This window comes from Rissa tridactyla, chromosome 8, assembly GCF_028500815.1.
Source record: "Rissa tridactyla isolate bRisTri1 chromosome 8, bRisTri1.patW.cur.20221130, whole genome shotgun sequence".
NCBI lineage: Eukaryota > Metazoa > Chordata > Aves > Charadriiformes > Laridae > Rissa > Rissa tridactyla.
In genome coordinates, this window is record NC_071473.1 from 48,657,026 (window position 1) to 48,681,914 (window position 24,889).

At 41.2% G+C, this 24,889-nt stretch overlaps 1 protein-coding gene across 2 annotated transcripts in view; it reads right to left on the minus strand.

Moving 5' to 3' along the window:
- RAB3B (RAB3B, member RAS oncogene family) overlaps nucleotides 1–24,889 on the minus strand; it is a 58,133-nt gene that overhangs the window by 25,098 nt on the left and 8,146 nt on the right. For both annotated transcript variants that reach the window (XM_054213059.1, XM_054213058.1), the window contains exon 2: nucleotides 21,498–21,725. In XM_054213059.1, the coding sequence (XP_054069034.1) occupies nucleotides 21,498–21,725 (228 nt within the window). The remainder of the gene's footprint in view (nucleotides 1–21,497; nucleotides 21,726–24,889) is intronic.

The window sequence follows — 24,889 nt, forward strand, 5'->3', positions numbered from 1 at the left end:
TGTGTGAGGACAAGTGCATCCTGTCTTACAGGCTGAGAGTTACCATAAATCTCAGACATCCTTGACCAGGCCTTTTTTGGGAGACCGTGTGGTAGCATCAGAGCTCATCTCCTGTCAAACCTGCAGCTGAGGAAAGAGAATCCTAAAATCTAATCCACAACAAAGAGTCTTTTACCACAGCTGAGCAGTACTTTGTGCCAGCCTTCCTGATGCTTAGTGACTAAAACTTTCCTAGATCCTAGTTATCCTCATCAAGTAAGGCATAAATAAATACGCTGCAAAGTTTCATCCACAGCGTGTACTCTTCCTGGAGTCAAACAGACAGACAATAAGTGTTAGATGATAAAGAATAAACACTCTGTTCTAATCTCAGAGTGTCCTTCCACATCACTAATGATATCATATCAAGTCTGCCCTGCATTCATTAGGACAGTTATATCAACAGACAACAAATGTTATATAAAATCTCTTAGATAAGAACAGGCAACATACTGGCACATGTTTACCTCCTTTTAATTAATGAACAGACTAGTTGCAGTCTATCTCATGAAATGAGATGTAAACATAAACGACCTCCACATATTCCCTATCTTTCAAAGCAGCTTATTGACAAGAGCTGACGGACAACTTCTCATCCACACTTGCTTCAGTGCTACATCCATTTCTCTGCCACTTCCAAAAAGGAAGAAGCTGCATTTTTGTGCAGAAAGAAGAAAATCAGCGAGTATTAAAGGTGCATTGCCCACAAAAGAAAATGGGAGGGATGGTACTAGAAATACACTGGGATTTCTCCAGAGGGAATGGGATCTGCTGCAGAGACTGGACTACTGGGAAGGAGACACCTCATGACACATCATGGTGGAGGAAAAAGGGACAAACTGAAATGAGCCAAAAGAACAGCAAAGATGATGATGGGAGGGCTGGCTTACTAAAAAACAGTGGAAAGGCAAGCTGTGTTTGGATGAGCTAAGTAACAACAATAATCCCAGGATGCTACAGGGTTTGCTTCAGCAAAGGCAAACCAAGGTGCTTCCTTGGGCAGGCAACAGGCTTCTTCAGCTATGCCAGAGATTGGCAGGGACCAGGTCCTCAGGCAGTCTCTCCTTTGGGCTTGAATGACTCCGCTTCTGCAATTCCCAAGGAACATTAGAAACAAAAGACAATAAAGTGATATTATCCTTGTCATAGTCAATAAGGCAAAAGAACTGCTGTTGATCTCACTGGGTCTAGGACTTGTGCCCACTGCACTATTTAAATTTTCAATGGAGTAGGAAAACTATTCAATCAGTTATTTTATTTGCTAACCAGAGACCTCTGCTTCTGCTGGTAGGGGTTTTTTTTGGTTGTTGGGTTTTTCGTTTGCTTGTTTCTTTTTTGAATCTTTGTGTAGAGTTTATTCTGTCAGTTCCAGGGGTTTGGCCAAACTCGGCATGCACAGAGTTGCAGAGAAATCTTGTAAAGCTTAAGACATTCAAAGTCAAAGATGCATTTTGCTCATTGCATTTTGTCAGCTTGTGACTTAGTCTGAATGTTGAACAATTTCATAGAATTGTAACGCAGATTAGTGCACAGACTGCACTGAGAATTATAACCACACTCTGGAGAAGCAGAGTTGTCACCACCTCTACATCCACATCGTTACTGAAAAGCCATTTCTCAGACAATATACTCAGATTTCAGGAGCAAATGATGGGAATACAATTAATGAAATTATCTAATGAAAACAGAAACTCAATTACAGGCTTCACATTGTGCCTCAATGAGACTGTGCTTAGGTCACAATTCTCAGGTATTAATAGGATTGTTAAAACAGAGAAAACTAACAAGGAAAAAAAAAACCAATGCTCATAATTAGCATCTTTGTTTTACTAAAAGGTATTGCAGAGCTTCAATTGCAGTATATAGCATCAGAGAGTTTTCAAACACACCATTATAACAGAAGGGAAAACAAGAAATTCAGAAAGAATGTGCTACATTAACTTGATATTGCCATGGTAAACAGCGCTACAATCTTGTAAGAAAGATTAAAAAGATCACAAGTTACCATGGTACCATTGTTCCTTCCAGCTTCATGTTTTCAACACAAAATTGAAAACTTTAAAGGCAACATGGAGCTGTACTTTCTCCACTGCAAACTCATTCATCCTTTTCTGTGGGAAGCTGCAATAACCAGCAGAGGATTTTTTCAGAATTTCTTTGTTCACAGGAGTCACCAGCTTGTTATTCAAAATTCATTATAGTTTCCACAATTTGAAAGTGAAATAATTTTCTGGAGGCAGTTTTCCAATGTAACTTCAGACAAAGCATCTGAACCAGATTTCGCTCTCGGGTGTGCTGCTATAGAAGCTGGAGTTTTCTGGGTTTGTCTGATCTCAGCTGAGATTAGCAGCTGATCTACCACTGCTTATTCACTTGCTTAACAGTGACAAAAACCTGCCAATTACAAAGCACACTCCTGTCACTCCAGATGGACAGTGCTAGAGGGGCAGCTCGGGGAAACAAGAAGAAAAAAAGCATGTCATACGGTATTAAAGCAAGATAGACAAGGGCACATCACCAGGACCTTTTAGGGGTCTTGCTGAGTCTTTGCAAGGACCTTCTCTCTTCACTGACCTTCCCCTCGTGAATGTTTTCCTCCTAACTATACAATCGCCTTCCTGCCTCCACTGATTGCTTCTGGCCACTTCCAGTGCCCTAGACCTAACTGTATCCCAAATGGTCCTTGCAGAGAAGACCTGAATTTGTGTGACAGACAGACATCCGTAGACACAGCTATGACAAAGCCACCTCCAGGACCACTCTGTGCAATTCCTAAAGTAAAACAGGAATTCAGTTTCAAGGAATGAAGAGTTAATATATAAAAGAAAAAGAAAAAAGAAACAGAAAAGAAACACCAGCCCGGACGTAGCTATTAATTTTATAATGAAATACAGATTGGTTTTGCCGCTGAGAAACCTTAGGTTTCACAGGTTCACATTACAAGCATACTTCATTTGCCACTACTGCCTGTCTGCTTACCCACCTGAATGAATGCAGGTGTTAACTGGCAGGCTATACTTTCCAAATAGCATACACAAACTGCCTCATAAACATATCAAGGCTGTCATCTGCTACATCTAGGAGGAGATGCCACCTTGACGCTTGACAGGAGCAGATTAAATACCAGCAAACCTCTTCCTGATCTTAGCAACCATGCTCATGTCACACAAGTGACTCCTGCAAAACACACAGCAAAAGCAGAACAGTCAGATTGCATCATTTTGCACCCAAGAACACCACACTTAGCTACCGAGCAACCCTTCATACGTCAGGGGGACTTTCTCCTTCACAGGAGTGCCATCTCCTCCTCTCAACACACCACAGTGCCTAAAGGCGAGAGAACTCCAGAGTTTTTTCAGCTCCAGAGTCCCCAAAGCAAACTGCACTACCACTAGTGCCGGCTGTGCTGCCAACAGCGCAAGAAGCCCTGCTCTTGCCTTGGAGCTGCCCTAGAAGAAAGCCATCGCAGCTCTGCCATCCGTGGGCACTCGCCGGCGTCCTTTACCTGAGAGTTTCGGGGGGAAAAAGGAAGCAGAGCTCCCCTCCTCCTGCTCAGGCTCCATACAGGAGGCTCTTGTCTACTTAAATAAATGTTATTTGTATAGCTCACCTTGGTAGCACAGGCAGTATGATTACTGAAGCGTTGTATCAAAAACATCGCACAAAGATAGCTGTAAAACATCCCACTCTCTCTTCTCCTCCTGCAGCAGCTGTGCCTATAATGATTATTTGCATAAGTCACTCAGATCAGTTGCTATCAATGACTAAATGGTGGATTATCACTTAATGTTCTTATACCCACCTCCTTGATGAATTGGGTATTTTTGGCTAGGTGGAAAACACTTTAGGACCTCAACATCAGCCAAGTCTCCCAACAAGGAGAGCAGATGACTTGCTATGCCACAACTTAATTTACTGGCCATTCAGATTTTTATTTCAATACCATATTCATACAGGTAAGAACAGTGGAGTTGGTTGTTCTAAGTTGTATCTTTACAGTGCAGCTCATTTATTAAGCATTTGTGGAATCATAGCATGGATAAGTTGATGTGACTTTTTGGGAGCACAGGAGGAACAGCCACATAGAGGAAGGAGTTATCACTTTTAGCTACTTTATGAAGAACAGCACTTCATACCTTGGCTGATTTACACCCGCACAATACAACAGAAAGGCTTCCTACCTGTAACTGAATGCTCACAAGAAAAAGTTTTTAGCCTCAGGTTTGAGATGTGCTAAGAGATGTGTCCCAACAATCTGCTTTCTCTTAAAATTATCCACTATGATATTATGCTTTTTCTCCCTAAGCAACGTGGACGCAAACATCTAATACGACCAGGCTCCAGCAAATTAAAAACTAAAGGACCAGTCTCAAAGGGTGGTCTGAGCTGGGTGCCTAGAGCTCATACACCACTAGTGGGAGTTCAGTATTGCATCTGAACAACCTTCTTCAGAAACTTCTTAGATAGAAGAAGTTATTTTCACAGTTTGTCCAGGCAATGCAACCTCTTGACCTACAAGCAGTTGTTTTGCTGAAAAACGGCCCTGGGTTTCCCTCTTCCACCACAAAGTGTGGTAGGTGAAGGCTGCTGTGATCCAGCAGCTGGAGGTTTCCACACACCTCAGCATGGGGGCACAAAGCTGTGAGGCCCCCAAACTCTGTACTACTGCCAGGTTAGCAGGTTTTTGGTTTGGGTTTTTTGGGGGGCTTTTGTTTGGTTTTTTTGTGGAGTTTTGGGTTGTTGGGTTTTTGGTTTGGTTTTGTTGTGGTTTTCTTTTTTTTAAAACAACTACCAGTATTACTGGTTTCCTGAGGCAAAGAAATATACGTATCCTACCTAGATATATTCAATGTCCTAATTTGTACTGACAGAAAAATGTGTTGTCAAGCTGCTATCAGAATAAATGTGTCTCCTCCTGTTCATCAAGGAGTAACCACTAAGAAAAATTTCAAAGTAGTCCAACACATTTTTACTGTACTTTTCATGCATGTCATACAAACATTATGTATCAGCTGCGCTAGAAATTGAAGCAGTCTTTTAGACATGATGGATTGTTTCTCATTAGCATATCCTCCTGTCAGTAATCAAAATCAATCAACTTAAATCAAATTAATTCTCCATGTGTTCAGCTAAAATGTACACCATATGCTGGCTGAAATGTACACCAAAGCAAGACTGTGCTGCTGTAGAAGGCTTCTTTCTGCAGCTACATCTAACAGGAACGTTGGGTCAGTTTCCATTAAAATACTAAAAAAAAATCATGTGTAACTATTTTCAACCAGCCTTGTGTAGCTCCAAAGGATCAATTAACTGAGTTGCTGAAATTGGTCCTCAGTGACCCATCACAATATGTGCTGTCTCTGTAGGGTGCAATCAGGGGTTAAAGACAAGAGTGTACTCTCTGATCAAACAGGACCTCTGAGAAATCACAATTTACAAGGCATATCTGGAGTCCCAGCTCCAGTAGCATTTGCAAGATTTATATGATGGTATTTAGAGTCATCAGTTACTCTACCTTGTTAAACATCTGGCTGCTGTCAAATTTTCAAGGTACGCTGAGCTAGAATGCACCTGCTTACAATACCAACTACTTCCTAACATCATTTGTATTGCAAGAATGATCAGGACCCTTCATTGTGAAGCCACTGCAGAAAGGTAACTCAGACTGGCCCAGCAGCACTTCCTCCAGCTGATGTTGGAGGTGCATCTGGCCAGGAGAATCAGCAGTGACCACTCACAGCCACAGGGCTGCAGGAACCACCACTCCAATCAGGACTACAGTTGCCTCCTCCCTCCTAGATAGACCGTCTGCTTTACATTCATGGAAGACACTGGGCAGACAGCTCTGTGCAGATCCACGTTTGGTTTTTATCCCACAATTTAGCTGCAGATTCAATATCAAGTGTAAGATGACACACCACCAGTGTGCTCGCGCATCCTGAGGGACTAGGCAAGAGCTGAGCCACCCTATAGTCCACTCAGTCCTCAGCCTCTCTACTGCAACTGCTAACAAAACCAGCTGTACTGGACTGTCTGAAGTTGGCTGGGAAGTGGACATATAGCCCTGTTTTATATTAAATACATTTCAGTTACTTTAACGGCCCTGTTCTGATGATTCCAAACAGCAGGAAACCTTTGCTTTTGCTTGCCTCTCCAGTCTCCTTACCAGAAGCCCAGTTTGTACTCGGTGAGACAACTTGTTTTTCTCTCAGCCGATCACTGTCATATGCCTAACTCAATGTGTCAAGCAAACAGTATTATGAGAGATTCATAAAATGCTAAACCTCTAAGAGGCTTAGGAATGAGAAACATAATCAAGCATCACTGCTGCAGGCAGAAGAGTTGTTTAGGAATTCTGGTAAGCACCAGTTCAGTGGATACTCATTTTTATGCTAGTTAACCAGAAACGGGTAGCTTCAGAAACCAGAAATGCTTGTCTGCCTCTGTGCTCATTCACCACGGGGTAGAGACATCACCGTGCCACCTCAGATCAGCAGTTGACCAGCACAAGCTTCTGACCCAAACCGCAATCAGAAATTGATGTTTCTGGAATAGATACAAAATTGCAGTGAAGTACAACTATGTAAAACTTTACCAACAGGGGAAACATCTTCCTAACTTAGAAGCCAATCACCAATAAACCAGTTTGCAGTGGACCTCTTTTTCAATACTCTTTCATGTATAACTGAAACCTCTCCTCCTCCTCCATTGTCTGTATGGCCAAATGTACAGAATCAGACAAATTCCACAGACTTTTTTATGACACAATGCTCTCAATTTAAAAGTTTTTCTTAACCCTATAAGTGTAATGTAAAGGACCTCACCCTCACAGGTCCCTCCCTCACTGGTAAGGCTGTGTACTGGGACTATAAGATGCTCCCTGACCATTCTTGATCATAAGCATTAGAAAGTCACTGTCATCACCTACATCAGGCAAATCATCTCACATCCCACTGGCTGATAAATTTTCAGTCAAATTATCTGTCATCACTGCCCACCTCTCCCTTTGAAAGGGGTCATGGTAGAAGGAGGACTGTAAATTGATGGGGTTTGGTCCCCATCACAGGAGACTGCAGCTGGAGACTGAGCCCTGGGACAGCTGCAGGTAAATCCGGCATGTATTTAATCTCTAAATTTGAGGCAGTATTACTTGTTTATTTTCATACTGGCCTGGACTGCAGTGTTTCATGCACAGGTACATGCTATGCTACCAATCTGTAAACTGACTTCCCGTAGAGATCTGTGGAAAGCTCTTCTACACAGCATCAGAAAGGCACCTGACACAGCAACACAAATAACCTGATGGAGGCATTCACTTTGCTGTCCCGATCTAGTTACCCAGCAATCACATTACCTTGCTCCTTCAATACCTCTGGGCTCACTTCAATTCATTTTGGTCCCTCTGAACTTGACAGTATTCTATCTGCTGCTGTAAGATGCTCTCCAAACTAGAGTTTGATTTTACAAAGGGCTGAACATCTTCAATTCCTATTTCACCAGCGGAAACACACCTTCGGTCAAAACACATTTAGACTCAGAGTGATCACTGCAGCGCTACTAATTAACAATGAGATGCAGGCTTCCAGTGAACGGTCTGAATAAAGTTAGGATAACATAGTCAACTTTGAACTGCCGTATTTCTTAAAGCCAAAACTTGCATACACATAAAAGTGTCCCGCACTGATAAGCTAGTAGCAAATGACTTCCTTGTTGTTTTCGGAAGAACATCCCTTTCCTTTAGTCACGGTTTGCACTCTTCTCACTGCACCCATAGGAAGTTTCAATAGCACTGTCAAATCGATACGGATAGGCGATCTGCGTGCATTTAATTTCAAAAATGGTATTAGTAACTGCTTTCTAAAAGGTAAATGTTTCATGTTATCAAAATAGTTCTTAAGATATATAGACTTTCATGACTCCTTGCTACTTTCAAAATTCACTTCTCTCCCATAGACAAGAAAAATCTCTAAATAACTTCATAGTCTTCCATTCATTAAAAAAAAAACCAACATACTTTGCAATTCTACTTTGAAGGAGGAATTCTGCTAAAGTAGAGCTGGGAAACTGAATCGTATTACAAGTTGAAAAAGCAGAAAGCATGCTGCCATTCATTTTAGTCACTTCCAAGCAATTTCATTTGAATCTGCTGAAGGCAAATTTCAGTGTAAAGTATGAAAGCTCAAGATCATCTAGTTACTAAGATGAATGCCTGTTAAATCTTCAGTTGGGACTATTGCCTTCATTTATAAAAACACAATTTCTGCTCCAACAACAGAATTAGCATAAGTGCCCTTACAGTCTTGCTCACAGGATCCACCAGCTATATCTTCTTTATTTCAATCTGAGATTGACGTCAGCAGCATTCACAACCTTTTGAGAACTCACTCTCCAGTTTCTACTTAATTTGATGTCTCAGAACATTTATATGACTCACAACATTTGGTGTTTGAAGCTTCAGGGCACAAAGATGCAAAGAAATCCAAAGGGGGAAAAAAAGGTTGGGTCTAATATAGTAAAATAATAGTAAAGAAAAAGAGACAGAGAAAATATAGTCAGGTTCTATTTTTGGTAAGGACTGTGTGGTAAAAGAGGCGCAATTTTCTCTTTCATTATTTAATAAAACAAAGAAACACTATTTTCTGTTGCATTCATTATGAAGAATGAAGAGGTTAGCCATAAAAGCAATGTTAAATATATAGGATTTTGCAGCAACCTGCAAGAGTTGAGCAACATTTTGGAACTGCCAAAGCAAAGCAGCAAAGCATTTACCCTCTCAACAGAGAGCACTTTTTTTACAGAGAACACACATACCTGACTCTGGGAGAAAGCTCCTCCAGAGTCAGAAACAGGTCCAGAGTGCAAGTCCTAATTCAAAGTGCAACCTGGACTGTGGAGAACTGCAAAACTTGTGAAGAGCCCATTTCTGAAGAGTAGGAATTAAGATGTAATGACTGATGCCAATACAGATTTCATTCTTGCAAACCCCTGCCCCTTCCTCTGCGGATACGCAGGACCTGTACATCCTCCGGGTGAAGGGAAGACCATGCAGATGGGGAGATGTATTCCTGATTGCACCTCATATGAAGACAGACTACTGCAACGCTCCCACTCTCAGATGGTGGTCTCTAGATCCAAACCTGCGTCTCTGCAAGTTCCACCTCTGGTATAGAATAAACCATCCCTCCTTTTCTGAAAGGAGAACACCAGTTATATGAATCCCTCAAGCCTTGACCCACTGTCAAATTAACACTCTTATTGTTATTAGTCAAGAATTTAATAGATGAGATCTTAAAATTAACATGTCTTGGGAATCTTTTCATTAAAAAAAAAAATGGAGACCCAATGAGTCATGACTGAAAAAGTCACTCAGCATCTCCCTTCAAGAGACTATTTTGAAAAAATACTTTATGGAGCAGACAGATTTTAGCAGAACACACATGACTCACCTGTGGCATGAGGGCAATTAAATCAATTTTTTTACATCCACAAAATAAGTAATTCTCATATTTCCTAGTAACAGTCCCAGAGTAGTTAGCAAATATGATACCTTGGATTTATTCTCACCTTCCTTCATGAAAAATATACTAAAAAAAAAGAAATCAATGCTACAATGCTTCTCAGACATGTAGACTATAGTTTAAAAAAAGGCAAAAAAAAAAAAGAGAGAAGGTGGCCACATTGCACAGATTCTGACACTGTAATCAACAAAACAAATACCAGCTCTTCTCTGCCCTTGTATTAGGTGATAAAAGTTTTTTTGTTTTTTTGTTTTTTTTTTTTGTTTTTTTTTTAAAAAGTCTGGGTTTTTTTGATCATCAAACTGACTGCACTGACTCAGTCGCAGCTGTGGGATATCATAATATCATACATTTGGAGCGCACATTCTCAGGCAGGATAAACAGCTGCCATTCCAGGAACTTTAAAGCACTGAAGGTCCCAGCTGGAGTAAAAGGGATGCACAGGTGTGATACTTTCAGTACCAGAGCGAATACTTTGTACACAGTTAATGGAAAATAAAGCTATTAGTTTCCTTCTGTTTAAGCACTTCGATTTTGCAAACGGTATGGTGGCTGATGACCTTGCCATCACTTAGCAACATCACATTTTGACATGCAACTGGAGCTGCTATGCTTCCCAGTCTCCCAGACGTGCAGAGAGGATTTCCACAGCACACCCTGCAGACGGGAGAACTGCCACGACTTCAAGCCAACGACACAGTGATGCAAAGATGCTGCTGTGTCGAAGTTACAGCCAGATTCTGCAAGTACCAATGATTCGGGTGCAATTTCCCATTAAAACAGTAAATACCTGGAAGACCAAGACCATTTCCAGATTTAGGTGAAAGATATTCAAATCACAGTTTTGCCATGATAATGGTGTGGATGATTTTTGCTGAATTTGCTCCCTTCAGATTTCTTGCAGTCTCTTGACAGAATAATAAGTAGCTCCTATGCATATTTACAACAGAATTTTAGCAGAAAATCTGAAACAATTTCAAACATGTCCAAGATTTCAGGATGACAGCCACAGCTTTGAAAATGCTACTGTGGAGTGGGGCATATGCAACTCAGAACAGGAGCGAGTACGTCACAGGGGCAGAACCTTATGCAGTCTTCCCTTGGAAGAGTTCATTTTTCCCTAAATAAACCATTAACCAGCACAAGTGAAAGGAAACTATTAATTTTACACTTCCAACCCCCAAAGACTCAGGGGGACCAAGCAGTTCTCACAAATTTGCCTCATTTAATATCTTTGCAGCAGTGATTTTTCCTGCATGCACTTTTCAAAATGAAGGGCATTCTTATAAAAGAGGAGATTTTAGCGAGGATAAGAAGCCTTAAACAGGTATGGATTTTCAGCTGCCACATAATTACAGCACAACAGTTGGAATGAGCATCAGCACGGTAATACTGTTCATCTGGAGCCCTGAGTTCCAGTAATCAGACAACCCATTCAAGTCCCTCCTGCGCTTAACACAATGTCTCACACTTAGGAAAACAACACCTAAGAAGGGGGTTTGGTGGGGAAGGGTGTATAGAAACAGGCTGAAGAGCTTTGCCAAACGCATACCTTCCTCATTTTGGGAAGCGCTAAGCCCAGACACCAACCAGCTCGCAGGAAGGCTGGGATCCATATGGTGTTTGTGCAGACTGACGCTTCTCCGACAGCAGTTCCATCCCTGCAGAACCCAGCCCTCCTGGGCTTCGGGCTCGGGGCCGCTCCGTCCTGCTTGCAAGCCAGCATTTATGAGCACTGCTTCTTTGGTGTTGCTTTCCACTGTAATTAACATAATCATTAAAAGTACTGGTTTGGGTTTTTTTGTTTTGTTTTCATTTCATGGTCCTGCTTTGGTTCTACTCCAGTTTTCACTCCAGTCACTCACTGGCTTTAGGGCACATCAGCACTGTGCAGTGGAGTCGTCTGCACAGGACCTCACCTACCAGAGACAGAGCTGTCTCCAGCAGTGGAGACGGCACAGCTGTGTCAGCACGAAGCTGTGCCGAAGCTAACTCAGGCTTGCTGCAAGCCCCCTGCCATGCTGCACCAAGCTCAACCTTCGTGCTTTCAGACAATGCATCTCCCCTCGGTGTTCTACCATATTGCTCAGCAGCTGGATGCATGGGGCCAGGTTACCACAGCATGAAACCCTACACATGACGTAAGCCTGTCCTGCAGATCCTCCAAGTCTGCACCAATGTAAGAGATTAGGATCATATCTAAAGACTTTCCTTCCCTTAGGTTGCCCAGGGCAGCTGTAGAGGTCCCATCCCTGGAGGTGTTCAAGGCCAGGCTGGACGGGGCTTTGAGCAACCTGGTCTAGCAGGAGGTGTCCCTGCCCACGGCAAGGGGCTGGAACTAGATGATCTTTAAGGTTCCTCCAACCCAAACCATTCTGTGATTCTATGATTTTTCTGGTAACTGTTAGCACTGTGTCTTTTGGATTGGAGACGGGAGAAAAAAAACACTGTAAATCCAAATGCTCAGTGGCATTTCAACATCTATACCTCAAATTGTCACTTAAGTTTCTCTCCCTGATGGCTGCACACAGCCAAAACTTGCTCTCTGGCAATCATAAACAAGTTTCCACAGTCCTGCAAGAAGCCATTTCTGAACAACATTCACAACAATGTGTGACACAAGCCTTCAGCCTTGGGCACCTTGGAAATAACATGGGAATAAACCAGACTCCGACCCCTAATTATCTCTTTTCTTGTCTCCCAATCCTCTGTTGCCTTCTATTTAGTTGGCTATGCCAGGAGCAGAGAGCAAATATAAAAGAATTCCAGCTGAAGTTTGTATTTTACAGCAACACTGAGCAAACAAAAGCGCTTACACCTGATGATAGTGGAGATAACTCCAGAGAGGGTTGATTCTGTCCACCAAGTCATCAAGATGTTACGTGACTGCACACCCCAAATCACACTTCACCTCAGTTAACCTCTGCAGGGCTGTCACCATCATCATAAGTGAAGCTGATAACCACAACAGAAGCTAGTGTCTCTTTAGAAACTGCACACGCACATACACATGATCATGGTGAAGTCTGATTTTCTTCACAGTTTTGGCAGTTCTACAACCCAACAAGGGCTGAGAGAGGGTAAGAGAAGCATAAAGGTTGAGCTCCATCATTCCACTCTTATGCAAGAGAAACATAGAAAATGCATTCCTTAATTAGCCTTGCTCGGCTGTAAATTTCCAGTGTTGCCATTCCACGCAATCGATTGATGCACCAGCGTGGTATATTACACTCAGAATATTTCTTCTCTAGAAAGGAAACAAGTAAATTGACTTCCTCTCTTTTCCCCAGCTCTTGTTCACTCTTACGCACAACTCCCATTATTTCAAATTCTGTTACGACAGTACTCTGCGAGAACGATCCTTACAGTTAATGTAAAAGTGTTTACAAAGGTGGTATCTGATTTCACCAAGAGCAAGTCAGGGTGCTTAACACAGAGCTTAACACAAAGACAAAACTACAGGAAAAGTGGTATAGCCTTACAGAAACATGCACGGCATGAGGCTAAAATGCACAGCAAGGAAGCAATTTACCCTTTGGTGGTAATTCTGATGGGAATGCATTTTTTAGCCTTTCAATGCTGTAGGACAGTTTGAGAGTTAAAAAAAAATAATCCAAAACACTTTTGATGGGAGTTATTTCTCTTTCTTCCGCCCCCACAAAACAAAAAAAAAAAGAGAAAGAAAAAAAAGGAAAGAGACCTGCAGACCACTTGGTAAAGGACTTTCCACGGACTTATCAAAGCTGACTCACACCAGACTACCACAATTTGGCACTTGGAGCACTCATTCCCTCTCAGACCTGGGAAGGGCTCAGTGCCCGCTGGCAGCCAGCGGCGCAGGATGCAGTTACCATGGCGCTCAAACGCCTGGTGACTTCAGAACTGCCACAGTGTTATCACCGATGTAGGGACCAAAGGAGAGGAAGCAGCAGGTGGATCTTTGAATAAGCACATGCAAAGGCAAAACCAGCATTAGAGTGAATATCCTGCGTAATAAACATCCTATGCACAGATCTCTGTACGTTCTATTTTATTGCTCTGACTGCAGGAAAAGCAGAGAGACAGTAATACCTGACAGACGTCAGCAGCATATGTGCACACACGTATCTACACACACCGCTGCTCTCCATGACTTTACCCTCTGGCACCGGTACAGATGTCTGTATCAGTTTGTCAGAGCCACTAGCCAACCAGAATCTGGCTGAGAAAATATCATCGTTGAGCCTTCTTCAAGTGATACACAAAGTTTAATCACTTGACTCTTACACCATATGAAGTTATTTCAGTTAATAAAGCACAGCAGCTCATAACACGGTGCATTTATCTGCTCCTCCCAAACTCTCTTGCCACCTCCTGTTTCAGTTTCTAACATAAATCAGTAGCAAAGCAATGAGTATCTGATATATGATTAGGAAAGAAATGGATCAGAAACAGAATTAGCAAAACCAAAGGACTTCTTAAACAAGATAAAAGTCCACAACAGAAGCACAGGATGCCATGTGTGAGCTAGGTAAAACACTTGGGATCAGCAGCTCCACTTGGAAGGAGGAACATGTTAGCAACACAGCGAAGCCTGGTCTGTGACAGAAGCAGAGGACACACTAGGATGCCCAAGATACACTTTAAGGCTACTGTGGCCCCTGACTATAAAATGCAAGGTGCTAAACTGCTATCAGAAGATATATTAAGATATATTCTTGAGTTGGCGTTGTTCAACTTGGAGAAGAGAAGGCTTCAGGGAGATCTTATGGCGGCCTTCCAGTATCTGAAGGGGACTTACAAGAAAGCTGGAGAGGGACTTTTCACAAGGGCATGTAGTGATAGGACGAGGGGTAATGGCTTCAAACTGGAAGAGAGGAGATTTAGATTAGATATCAGGAAGAAATTTTTCACTACGAGGGTGGTGAGACACTGGATGAGGTTTCCAGGGAAGCTGTGGCCACCCCATCCCTGCAAGTGTTCAAGGCCAGGTTGGATAAGGCTTTGAGGAACCTGGTCCAGTGGAAGGTTGATGATTTTATGTTGTGGATAGGGAATAACGTCACCATTTCTCCATGCTGAAAGGACTGTCACTCATTCACCTTTCCAACAAATCAAAAGGTGCTTCAGGGATACTCATAGGACCTTCCCTCCACATGACTGAAAATAGCCCTTGCCAACAGAAATACAGAAAATCAGTGCTCAACATCTGTGAGCTTCATTCACGCTGTTCAATGACTCAGGATGACATTAAATAGCTAGACAACAGAAAATAAATTACAAAGTCCCCACTGCTAAACTCCCGGGTACTCCAGTTGTGCTACAGGGTTCAATTTCTCACATCTGAAAACCAGTTTTTATTGTCTCAGGTTCCTGTTTTTATCTCTAGAAATCAGTCATTCAGTCTACTCCTAAGTGTTGCGTAAACACAACACCACAGTAGACAACGCAATGCATGGAAGTTATAAACCTGAATAAGCTCAACAAATAGTTGTATTTTCTCATTTGACCAAAAACTTATGACACAGTTTAAGTACCTACTCACTTGAGACAAACACCATGAGAACACATAAATTCCACCCACTGCATTATCTTGTAACTCATCACAATGTAACCAACTATATTTAAATATAGAATATACCTAGTCATTATGTAGAAGATAACACTGTGAAAGAAAATCATAGTAAGGGTGATTCTGATAAGACAAGGACAACTGGAAAACGTTTTGAGGCACGTGAGTCTAAGACCTTATGTAAAATGATTACTGGAAAGTACCAAAATATCTGTTCTGAATTTCTGCTGTAAAAAGCATTAAATGCAAAAGATCAGGAGGTCAGCAACTCATTTTGTCCTTTCAAAGCTTAACCTGCCTTACTACATCAACTGGAGAATTTCCCTTGAAATCTTCTCAATACCACTTTTCCCCCACTGGGGAAATGTTAACTGGACAACCAGTTAACATTGGCCCATTTTCTCTAGAAAAGGTCCAAACCATTGAACTATCAGCAGCACTTAATCAACTCAAACAAAAACACTGGACCCTGATCTCGGATACCACACGGTACCTCTGAATGCAATATTGCAACTTTTTTCATTCTACTGTAATGTACCAAACAAGGGCAAACACTCCAGGTGCCTAAACTCTGCAAAGATGTAGCATGAAAGGTATACTACACCCTGCAGTGAGACCAAATCCAATATCGTAAGCAGGAATAACTCCAGTGGTAACAGACTTTAGACTGAAGTTCAATTTGGCCTTCACTGTAATGTAGAGTTATAATGAGATAACAATGGGATTGAGGTGATTAACTATAAACACAAAAAACCTTCCATGTCAACTGTTTAACTGCAAATACAGGAATGCCCTGCTCAGCAAGCTTAGGCTGTTAAATAAATTCAATAGTGAGTGGAATAACTAACCATCCAGGATTTTATTTTTAAGTTTTTATTTGTCCCTTGTATCACTCTTGCTACGCTAATCTTAAAGACCATTCAGAGTGGCATGAGCACCAAGTTCTTCCCAAAGCAGGAGTATTATTTCTTGAGATATAACCAAGACCTTGGAATTGAGTTACAGACACTATTATTGTATCTCTTTTCCAGTTATATGTTCTGCATTGTGTTTTAACATCATAGCTGCTTTATGTCTACTCACTCTCAACGACTTTCAATCCTGGGACCCAGTAAATCCTTAATCCTGCAAATAAGACACGATCCTTGCTCTCTTACAAGGATCAACCTGTTCTTTTCACTATCATGACTCTGTCCACTTGAGTTCTTTGTCTAAACAGCAAATCAGAGGAATTCACAACAGCTGTGAAAATGCTGAGCAGAATCAGGCCCATTAGATCTTTAGAGACACCCATTGCTATTGCATCTATATATTAAGTTACAGAACTCATTATCTCTTTTTTTAGAAAGAAGTTTTGTGAAAGCATTCAAGTTTAAAGGCAGTGCTTATAAGGAACTTAGCAAAAACGTGATGGGAATGGGATGCCAGGGGAACAGATGATTCTCTCATTTGAAATGCATAATTAGCTTCTGGTTAAGTGTGCAATTAACATTAAAATTTACAATCAAGTATGATGGTGTTCTAATTTTACCTCCTTTAAATGAAAGGATTAACTTAGTTACCAGCGTTATTTCTTTGAATCCCTTCCCTATGAGGTGAACTGCACAGTAACAACCTGTCATCCAGGCGATAAATAATACAAAAAGCTTTTAAAAACACTGCATATTTGCCTTTGGGATGGCTATGCAGCTTGGGTTTTATTTTGGTTTACACTTTTTTTGGTTTTGTAACGGTAACTGCCACTCAGCATAATTAGCAGTTGTCATATTTCTGTTTGTAAAGATCCTTCCCACAAAAACAAGAGCGATGTCTCTTTGCAGTCTCTTCCCAGCTGTGCCCAAGAGCTGTAACACGTGTTTCAGACACCCACTACAGCTAATCTCAGACCCCTACAGGTTTCAGCAGTCAAGCCATAGAAACATTTTTGTTAATGGGAATGAAAAAGATATACTCATCCTAGCAGCTTAAATCTGATAAGCAGCACCTTAAAATAAAAATCATGCTGCAGTCTAAATACGCTGTCTCCATCTGAACAACACATCCTTTTTGCCTTTTAACCTGAAGTTAAATTTAACCTCTATTTACCTTTAAAAAAGGGGATTGAAAGTAGTTTCAACTATAACATCAGCTGCCGAACCCTGTATTTAATTACATTTATTATTAATCACATAGATTAATAGCTTACAGTACGTGCCACAAAAGTGAGGCTCCCCTGTGTAGCATCCTCTACAAAAGTATAATGATGGTGTAATGCAATTCCTTACCCAACACGCATATTGTGTGGTGTGCAAAGTGTTGTGGTGTGCAAGTGTTTTGGGCTAAACACTGCCAATGATTTTTCCATAAGTAAATTTGTGTTACTATCCAAAGAGCTCATGGAACTAACCTAGACTGGGCGAGCGCGAAGGACCAGAGTTTGCCCCTCAGCAGTTGATCTCAACGCTACACTGCTCAAGAGTTCTGCCGTTATCACCACTTACCACCACTATTACTTATCACCTAGAGACACACAAACGCACAGGAGGAAAAATATGAAATCTCACATTGCTCTCACCTAAAACCAAAATCACTTTTATTCATTCACCCTGCTTCCATCTGGATCTGGACAAAGTGGCCCTCTCTAGCTGCTAGGCAACCTGAACGCTGCATTGAGTATTAACTGTACGCATTCGCTAAGAATATAATAATGTTACCTTTGAAATTTATTTATAATAAAAAGCATACCTAGCTGAAAATATAATAGCTTTCCTTCAGTAATCAGTAATGCAACTCTGGGAATACAAAACTGTTGGTCAAGAAAGAAATAATCCATACATACATCCCACATGCAGAGAGATATTATAAATCAGCTCCTTATAAATATACGGTGAGGGAGATATTTTATATAAAAGTATTATTGCAGATGGCAGTGGCATAAAAAATTCCTAATCAAAGAATTACATTTATGTAGATATTGGAATATCTACATAATATATTAATATATTTACATAAGTACTATTTTAAATTAGAAATGTTTAAGTTACCAAACCTCATGCAGCTAAAAAAATGAACTTTCTCAGTAAAGGTCATGTATTCAATTTACATAAGACCACCATTCCTAAACAAGACAGAAAAGACTTGAAATTAAAAACACAGTCAACTGATCTTGGAGTTCTTTAACAAAGAAAAAAAACCCACAAAACATTATTTCACATAACCCCTCTCTGGACCATTTTACTGCTTTCTTCTCTAGCAGCAAAGCTATCACTCTACCTTAAAAACACCATGAATATCTTTGCTGTGTCCCATTCCTCTCAAACTCAAAAGAAAGAGATACTCCTTTTCAAGTCTTTTCAAAGCAGATCATTTCCCAGACTGCTAGGTCCTAGCACAACTGATAGGAATCTTATTAAAATATCAGTTTGGGTGACTGACATGCTAATGTCAACAAAGCAAGAGGCCCACCAGAGCCATCAAAATTGAACAGAGCAGCACTCTTTTTTGACCATTATACCTGACAGCTTGTCAAATCCTGATTCACAAAATACAGACCTCCTCAAACTCAGCACAAACACAAAAGCTAGATCTCTAGCTTAAAAACACTCATCAGTTTCTTCTGGAGATATTAACCATGAGAGACAGACATTTACTGACACAGCGACATGCTGATAGCCTTTACATGCAGCTGCTTGGCACTCGAAGTGGTGTGAATTTTTCTTAGCTTTAAGAAAACCCAAGCAGCTCTTTGTAGCTGGAGTGCTGCACCCAAATATTCTGCTCTTCTGTTCAACACAGGCAAAAGTCCACGTAGAAAGTCACAATGATCACTGATCTCTTTGGATCACAGCAGAAGAGTAGTAACTCCCACACACACACCTCGCCTTGAGATTTGTAGGACACAAAAAAGGTTATTTGTGCACAGCCCTTGAGCACCTCAGTCTGCCACAGCTGCACACACTCAAAAGCTCCACAAGCACCCATGAACTGAAAGAAACCTGGCTCCACAGAGCAGAGACCATTAGAGGTTCCTAATGGTCCCCTCTGCATTTTATAAAGACATTTGAAGTGGTTAATTTAAACACTTGTACCTTCTCCGTCTTCACTTAGTTTCACATTGAACTTGGTTCAGGTTAAGACTTAACATCAAGCTTAGGGGGAACGTAATTTAAAAAAAAAAAAAGTCAACATAATTGGAAAGTTTTAAGTAAAAGCAAAGTGTTGAATGGAGCTGCAGGGTCCCAGCAAAGTGTTCAATGGAGCCGCAGGGTCTCACACTCACAGAAGCTCAATAGCAGCTGTAAATCATTTTAAAAAGTAATTGGAAGACAGGTTTGTAAGAAAACTCTTCCTTCCTACACATAGGAACACATAGTTTTGGTATGCTAATGGCCCCCACTTCTACTACATGTACCCTGAAGAATACACTGAAATTACAAGTTTAGGCTCAGGACAAGCAGAAGGTAAACAAGTTCAAATACTGTGTTTTTTTATAGAGGTACACACTTTAGTGTTTTTGTTAAGGTCCTTAAATCATGACTTCCATCAGGGATTCATGCAAGGAACACAGAAAGAGAAAAGAAAGGAACACGAGTCACTCTGGAAACCTGTCAAACACTTACATGAACCTTCTATTGAAAAGAAATTTTAAATCAACAATGTTGTTGGTAACTCCAATATTACAGGTTCTCTAGACAGCACCCTCTGAGGAATCCACCTGACATCTCTTTTCATAAGAAGTTCAAGGTTATTAAAGCCTTTTTCCCCCCGAAGCCTTCAAACAGATTTAATTAAGATTATTGCTTAATTCATTTTAATCCCAGTATCATTGCAAAAAAACCCCAAATATTTCATGGTGTTTTCTGTCTTGCTTTTATACAACCTATTGGAGAATTTCATGTTCCAAGATTAAGACAGACAAACTGGATGGAAATCATCTTTAGTTGTTCGCGGGGCCTGAAGTACAAACTTTCTTATTACCTAAACCCTAAATTAAATCAAAACAGTTTCATGTCAGCTTATCTACATTAGTTTCAATGCCAGAATTTTGCACCATAAAAAGGATCTTTTATTAAATAATTTGTACCTTGTACCCAGCAACACAGAAATAAAATGAATCATACTGTTGCAGTAAAAAAAACAAACCAAACCCAAAGGTTCCTCATTTTAGATTCTCACTAATTTATTGTGACTATTCAAGATAGTCACAATAAACAAAAGCCCAATCTGATCAATATAATATTACACTTAAGTGCAATAATTAAAGATTAATTATCAATCAAGTGTATACAGAACAATTAGAAGACTATGCTCGTAGCTGGGGCAGGATTTGGGTAGAAATGCTGAACAATTTCAACTCATCTTCAAGTCTGAACTTCAAGCTCAATTTGTGAGAGAAACCACTAAGTAGGCAGCTACTTCAAGTTAGTAAGCTAACTCCTTTGAAATTATTAAGTGAATATTAGCCTCATATCTTCTATTTGAGAAGAGAAGAATCTTGCTAACTGTAATTCCATCTGGAGCCCCATGGTACTTTAAAACACAGCAATCTGAGCCTAGATTTTTTTTAAACACACTGAGTAATTCACTGAGACACAGAGGGTTTAAGCATCATCAGGATAAATTGCATTTGCACTGTAGGGTTTAAGTCATGTGCCAGCAAGTAGAATAAAAGAAAATATTTGGTTTCCATAAAAAGGAACATCATGAGCTACTGACAATTGCTTGGCCTTGGTCTGCCACTCTGCAGCTCAGGAACTTTTTTTATTTTTTTAAACTAGGTTAGGATGCCGTAACTCAAAAAGGCTGAAAATGTCCCATGACTGGGTGTTTGAGCAGAAGGAGCCTCCAGCTTACCTACACAAGTTCTCTTCCTGTTTGATTTACCAAGAAGTCACGTCAGCAGAGATGGTTTGAAGCATACCTTTGTCTTTCCCCTGAGGAATTCTGGATGGATGAAGTGAGCTGGCTTGGTGCTGCTGAGCAGGTGCACGAGTTGCAGGAAGATACGAGTATCTTATTTGGAGGACATAAGCCGATAGCAGAAGCTATGTGCAGAGTTCACTCATCGAGCGCCCACTGAATTTCTTCACCTACCAGTGCTCACTCAAAAAGCGCTACTGAAGGGCTCCAGACCTGCTTTGGGTTTGTTGCACTTTAATAGTTCACTGACTCCTGAGAATGTAGAGCAGCTCCTCGAGGCCGTATCAGGAGTCCCACCAGTTGAGCAAGACAGCAATACAAAGAAAACTTACTCAGCTGTAATGCAGGGAGGCAAATGATACAGCCACACGAAACTTATGAACAATCAAAATCTATATTAATCCAAAAATTTACTTCAAAACAAGCTATTTTTTATCATCAAGTCTTTGCTGGGATTAATATAAAGTGTTTTTGAAAACACTGGCACTTACCCAAATCTGCAGTTTCACCCGCTTGTCATTCCTGTAAACTGTTTTCACTTTGAAGTCAATTCCTACTGTGCTAACGAAGGCTGGTGTGAAAGTGTCATCGGCGTATCTGAAGAGGAAGGATGTTTTACCCACGCTGCTGTTGCCAATGATCAGGAGTTTGAACATATAATCAAAATTTTGATCTGAAGTATCTTTCTGCCTGTATCTGGCATCTGTTACTGAAGCCATCTAAGAAAATGACAAACATTGAAAAAGAACAGATTTAAGAGCAGTTCAGCATTTGTTTTCCTTAACTGTATACCATATGTTTAGCTTATCTCTCTTCTTTCTAATATCATAACCGCTATGTCTGCTGAATAAAGAGCAACACACCTTGAAATCTCATTTTAAATCTTCGCTTTAAATCTCTATTATCCATTTGTACTGGTAGGATTTACAAACCCAAGAAATACACCTGTTGTACCTCTTTGTGTTTAAAAGAATAACAGATGGCTACTGCAGATTGTTCAAATACTAGTAGGGAAACAGCATTCTCTACTCCAGTGGCAGGGTGCCACTTCTGTTGCTCCAATAAACTGGAGTACTGCAACCAAGAACTGAAATCTTTGACAGTGCATCCGGCTACGCAATTCATTAAGCGGCCTCCAAGGTAAACCTAAATAATTCCTTTTATGACTGCTAGGGAAAATCTGCATTCCTAGCACAGGCACCACCACCTTTTTTATCCTTAGAAAAGTTCTGTCCTCAACATTTACAGAAAAAAAATGAAATGGGAAAAGATGAAACGTCAGGAATTTCAACTGACAACTTTGAGTCCATCCAACACGCATCTACTCTCAAGACCACAATTAAAAGAAACAGCAGCTGCATGAAACATGAGGGTGCAGTGGGGCTGCAGGCAGCATTTGGAATGGATAAATTATCCCTTTTTATTATGGGGACGTGAGAGTTGGGGACATTAGTGGAGCAGGGAGGTAGGAAGATGGAGCCTTGGAGATCGCTCCTTCTCTTGTGACCCTGAACTGGATTCAGAAACCAAAAAACAACTGCAGCATCTGAAATATCAAGACAAGTGGAACTCACTGAGCAGCTCTTGCTGCTTGAACATACGCAGCTCGAACACCCCACAGGAGAAGGCAAGGCCCTGACTTTTCATCTCTGGTTGTACAGAGCAGAAGACAACTACACAGACCAAATTACTACAGAGAGGAGAAAAAGGAAACTTTACCTTTTAACAGATATACCACACTTTTAATCTCTAATGCTGTTTCAAAATCTACCCCGCATCAAACAAGCGAAGGTCTCGGCTCCTTGTAACCAGTCACGGGGTGGTGCAAACTGTGGCAATGACAGCACGGGCCTGATCAGCAACTGCTTGTCCAAACTAGGACACATGCTACTCACGTGCAGTGTCAGAAAGTGCTGAATGGAGACCGAATCTCCTCTTCCCCCAGCATCCAAAGAATTAAGTTAATTTTCCCCTCAACTCAGATCCATGGACACCTTTGGGAACAAAATTCCCACCACTGTCTACTCTCACCACATGCCCAAATACTTCCCTTCTTAGTGAGCCTCACCTGCACGCAGGATTTCACTCACTGCAAAAAAAAAACCAAAACAAAACAAACAGTTCAAAACTCACTGCAGTTAAAACAGCTAGAAACCAAACTGCTGTCCAAAAGCAATTTAAACTGGGATGACAGTTTAACTTAAATTCCTAACAGAGAGGAAACAAACCAAAACCAACCCAGTTTGAACTTCAGTAAAATATGCATGATGGCTTATCTCTGATTAAACACATGCAACTTTCCCACACAGAAAAGGGCTGGTGCAGCAGACATTTCATTCACAGATTGCATTAACAAGGACAGTTTTTGAAGAACTTTATCAGTAGCTCAATAGTCAACAGCTGCACTGAATGCAGTAAAATCTTCCCACAAGTGATTCTCTGTAGGATACAACACAATTCTGATACACACTCTTATGAACTTCAGCTGCTCTTCAGTAAGACTACAGTCCTGTGCAAGTACTCCAGAAAACCCAAGTACAAATTTTCTTCTCAACAGCTCATCAGAAAAGGACTCTTCTGCTTATGCCTCATGGTTCATAAGAGGAATTTCTAAAATGAAGAATTCAACATCCAGCCTACTTCCACGCACACGCTCAGGCCAATGCACTCACTGCCTCGGTTCAAATGCTAGAAATCTCAGCTCCAAAAATTATGAATCCAGATGATTAGTTGATTTGTACCATCACCAAGCTGGAAGACATTAAGTAGTTATCTATTTGAGTAATTTATCTTCCTCATACACATACATAACTTCCACAAATGCCATTGAGGACACATATGCACTTGCTAACGAAGAAGAAAAAAATTTTAAAATCTCTACTTCTCCATTCCACTCACAGAGGCTTGAAAAAGTGAGATGCCCTCATCACTTGAAGCCTGGTCATTTAAAGATTCAGATGCAGACCTTTAACAAAGAAGTATTCCACTAATCATACAGGAATCAATATCTTCTTTCTACCCCTGCCTTTGTAGAATCCATCCGCACACTCCAAGCTGATCTTGTAAACGAAACGCTACTGCTTCTATTAACCCCCCCTAGATTGCTATAATCAAAAGTGTACCTGGCGACAAATGCCACTTTCAGATCTCACTTTAAAAAAGCAATTACAGAATGCGGACAGCTAGAGCAGCTTTGTTAGAAGCACAATGCAGAAAATAAGATCCAATGATACTCGCAGAGAGCGCGGTGCTGTTGTCATAGAAGCACAACACTCACTGGCTGCTGCGTCCCGCCGTGCTGCGCCGAAGATGCTGCGGGCTGAATCGTTACAGGCAGCCTCGGAGTGCAAAAATTTCAAAGAAAATTCCATCCCCTTGGCTTAAATTTGACTTTTCCCTTTCCCCTCCTCGGGTCAATAGAGTGAAACTGAAAGGACGTTGGCACTAATTACTGATTACTCCTCTGATTGCAGACCATTAGTGAAGCTGTATTTGGGCTGAAAGCATTCACAGGGCTGCCTCTGAATTTCTGGCAAGCCAGGAGCCAGCAGACCTTCTTCCCAATTCTCCTGCCCTCCCTTCCTCTTCCCCACTTGCTGTCCCACCCCTGCTTCAATCGTTCCCAGTTATGCCAGTCCCGAGGACCGCACAGGGAGCTGGTTCATGGAACAGAGATCCCAGTTAAAAATAAACCCTCCTACAACTTCTGCTGTTTTGCAGTGCTGTTTTTTAAAGTTGGTTCAGTCCCTGATCCAGCACAGCTGAGAGAGCCAGGCGGAGGGGACGGAGCGGTGGGAAGCGATGGCAGTTGCTATGCTACTGAGAGAAAGGTCCATGAAACCCCATCTCCTGCCGGCCCTCCGCACCTGGTGGAGATTCAGCA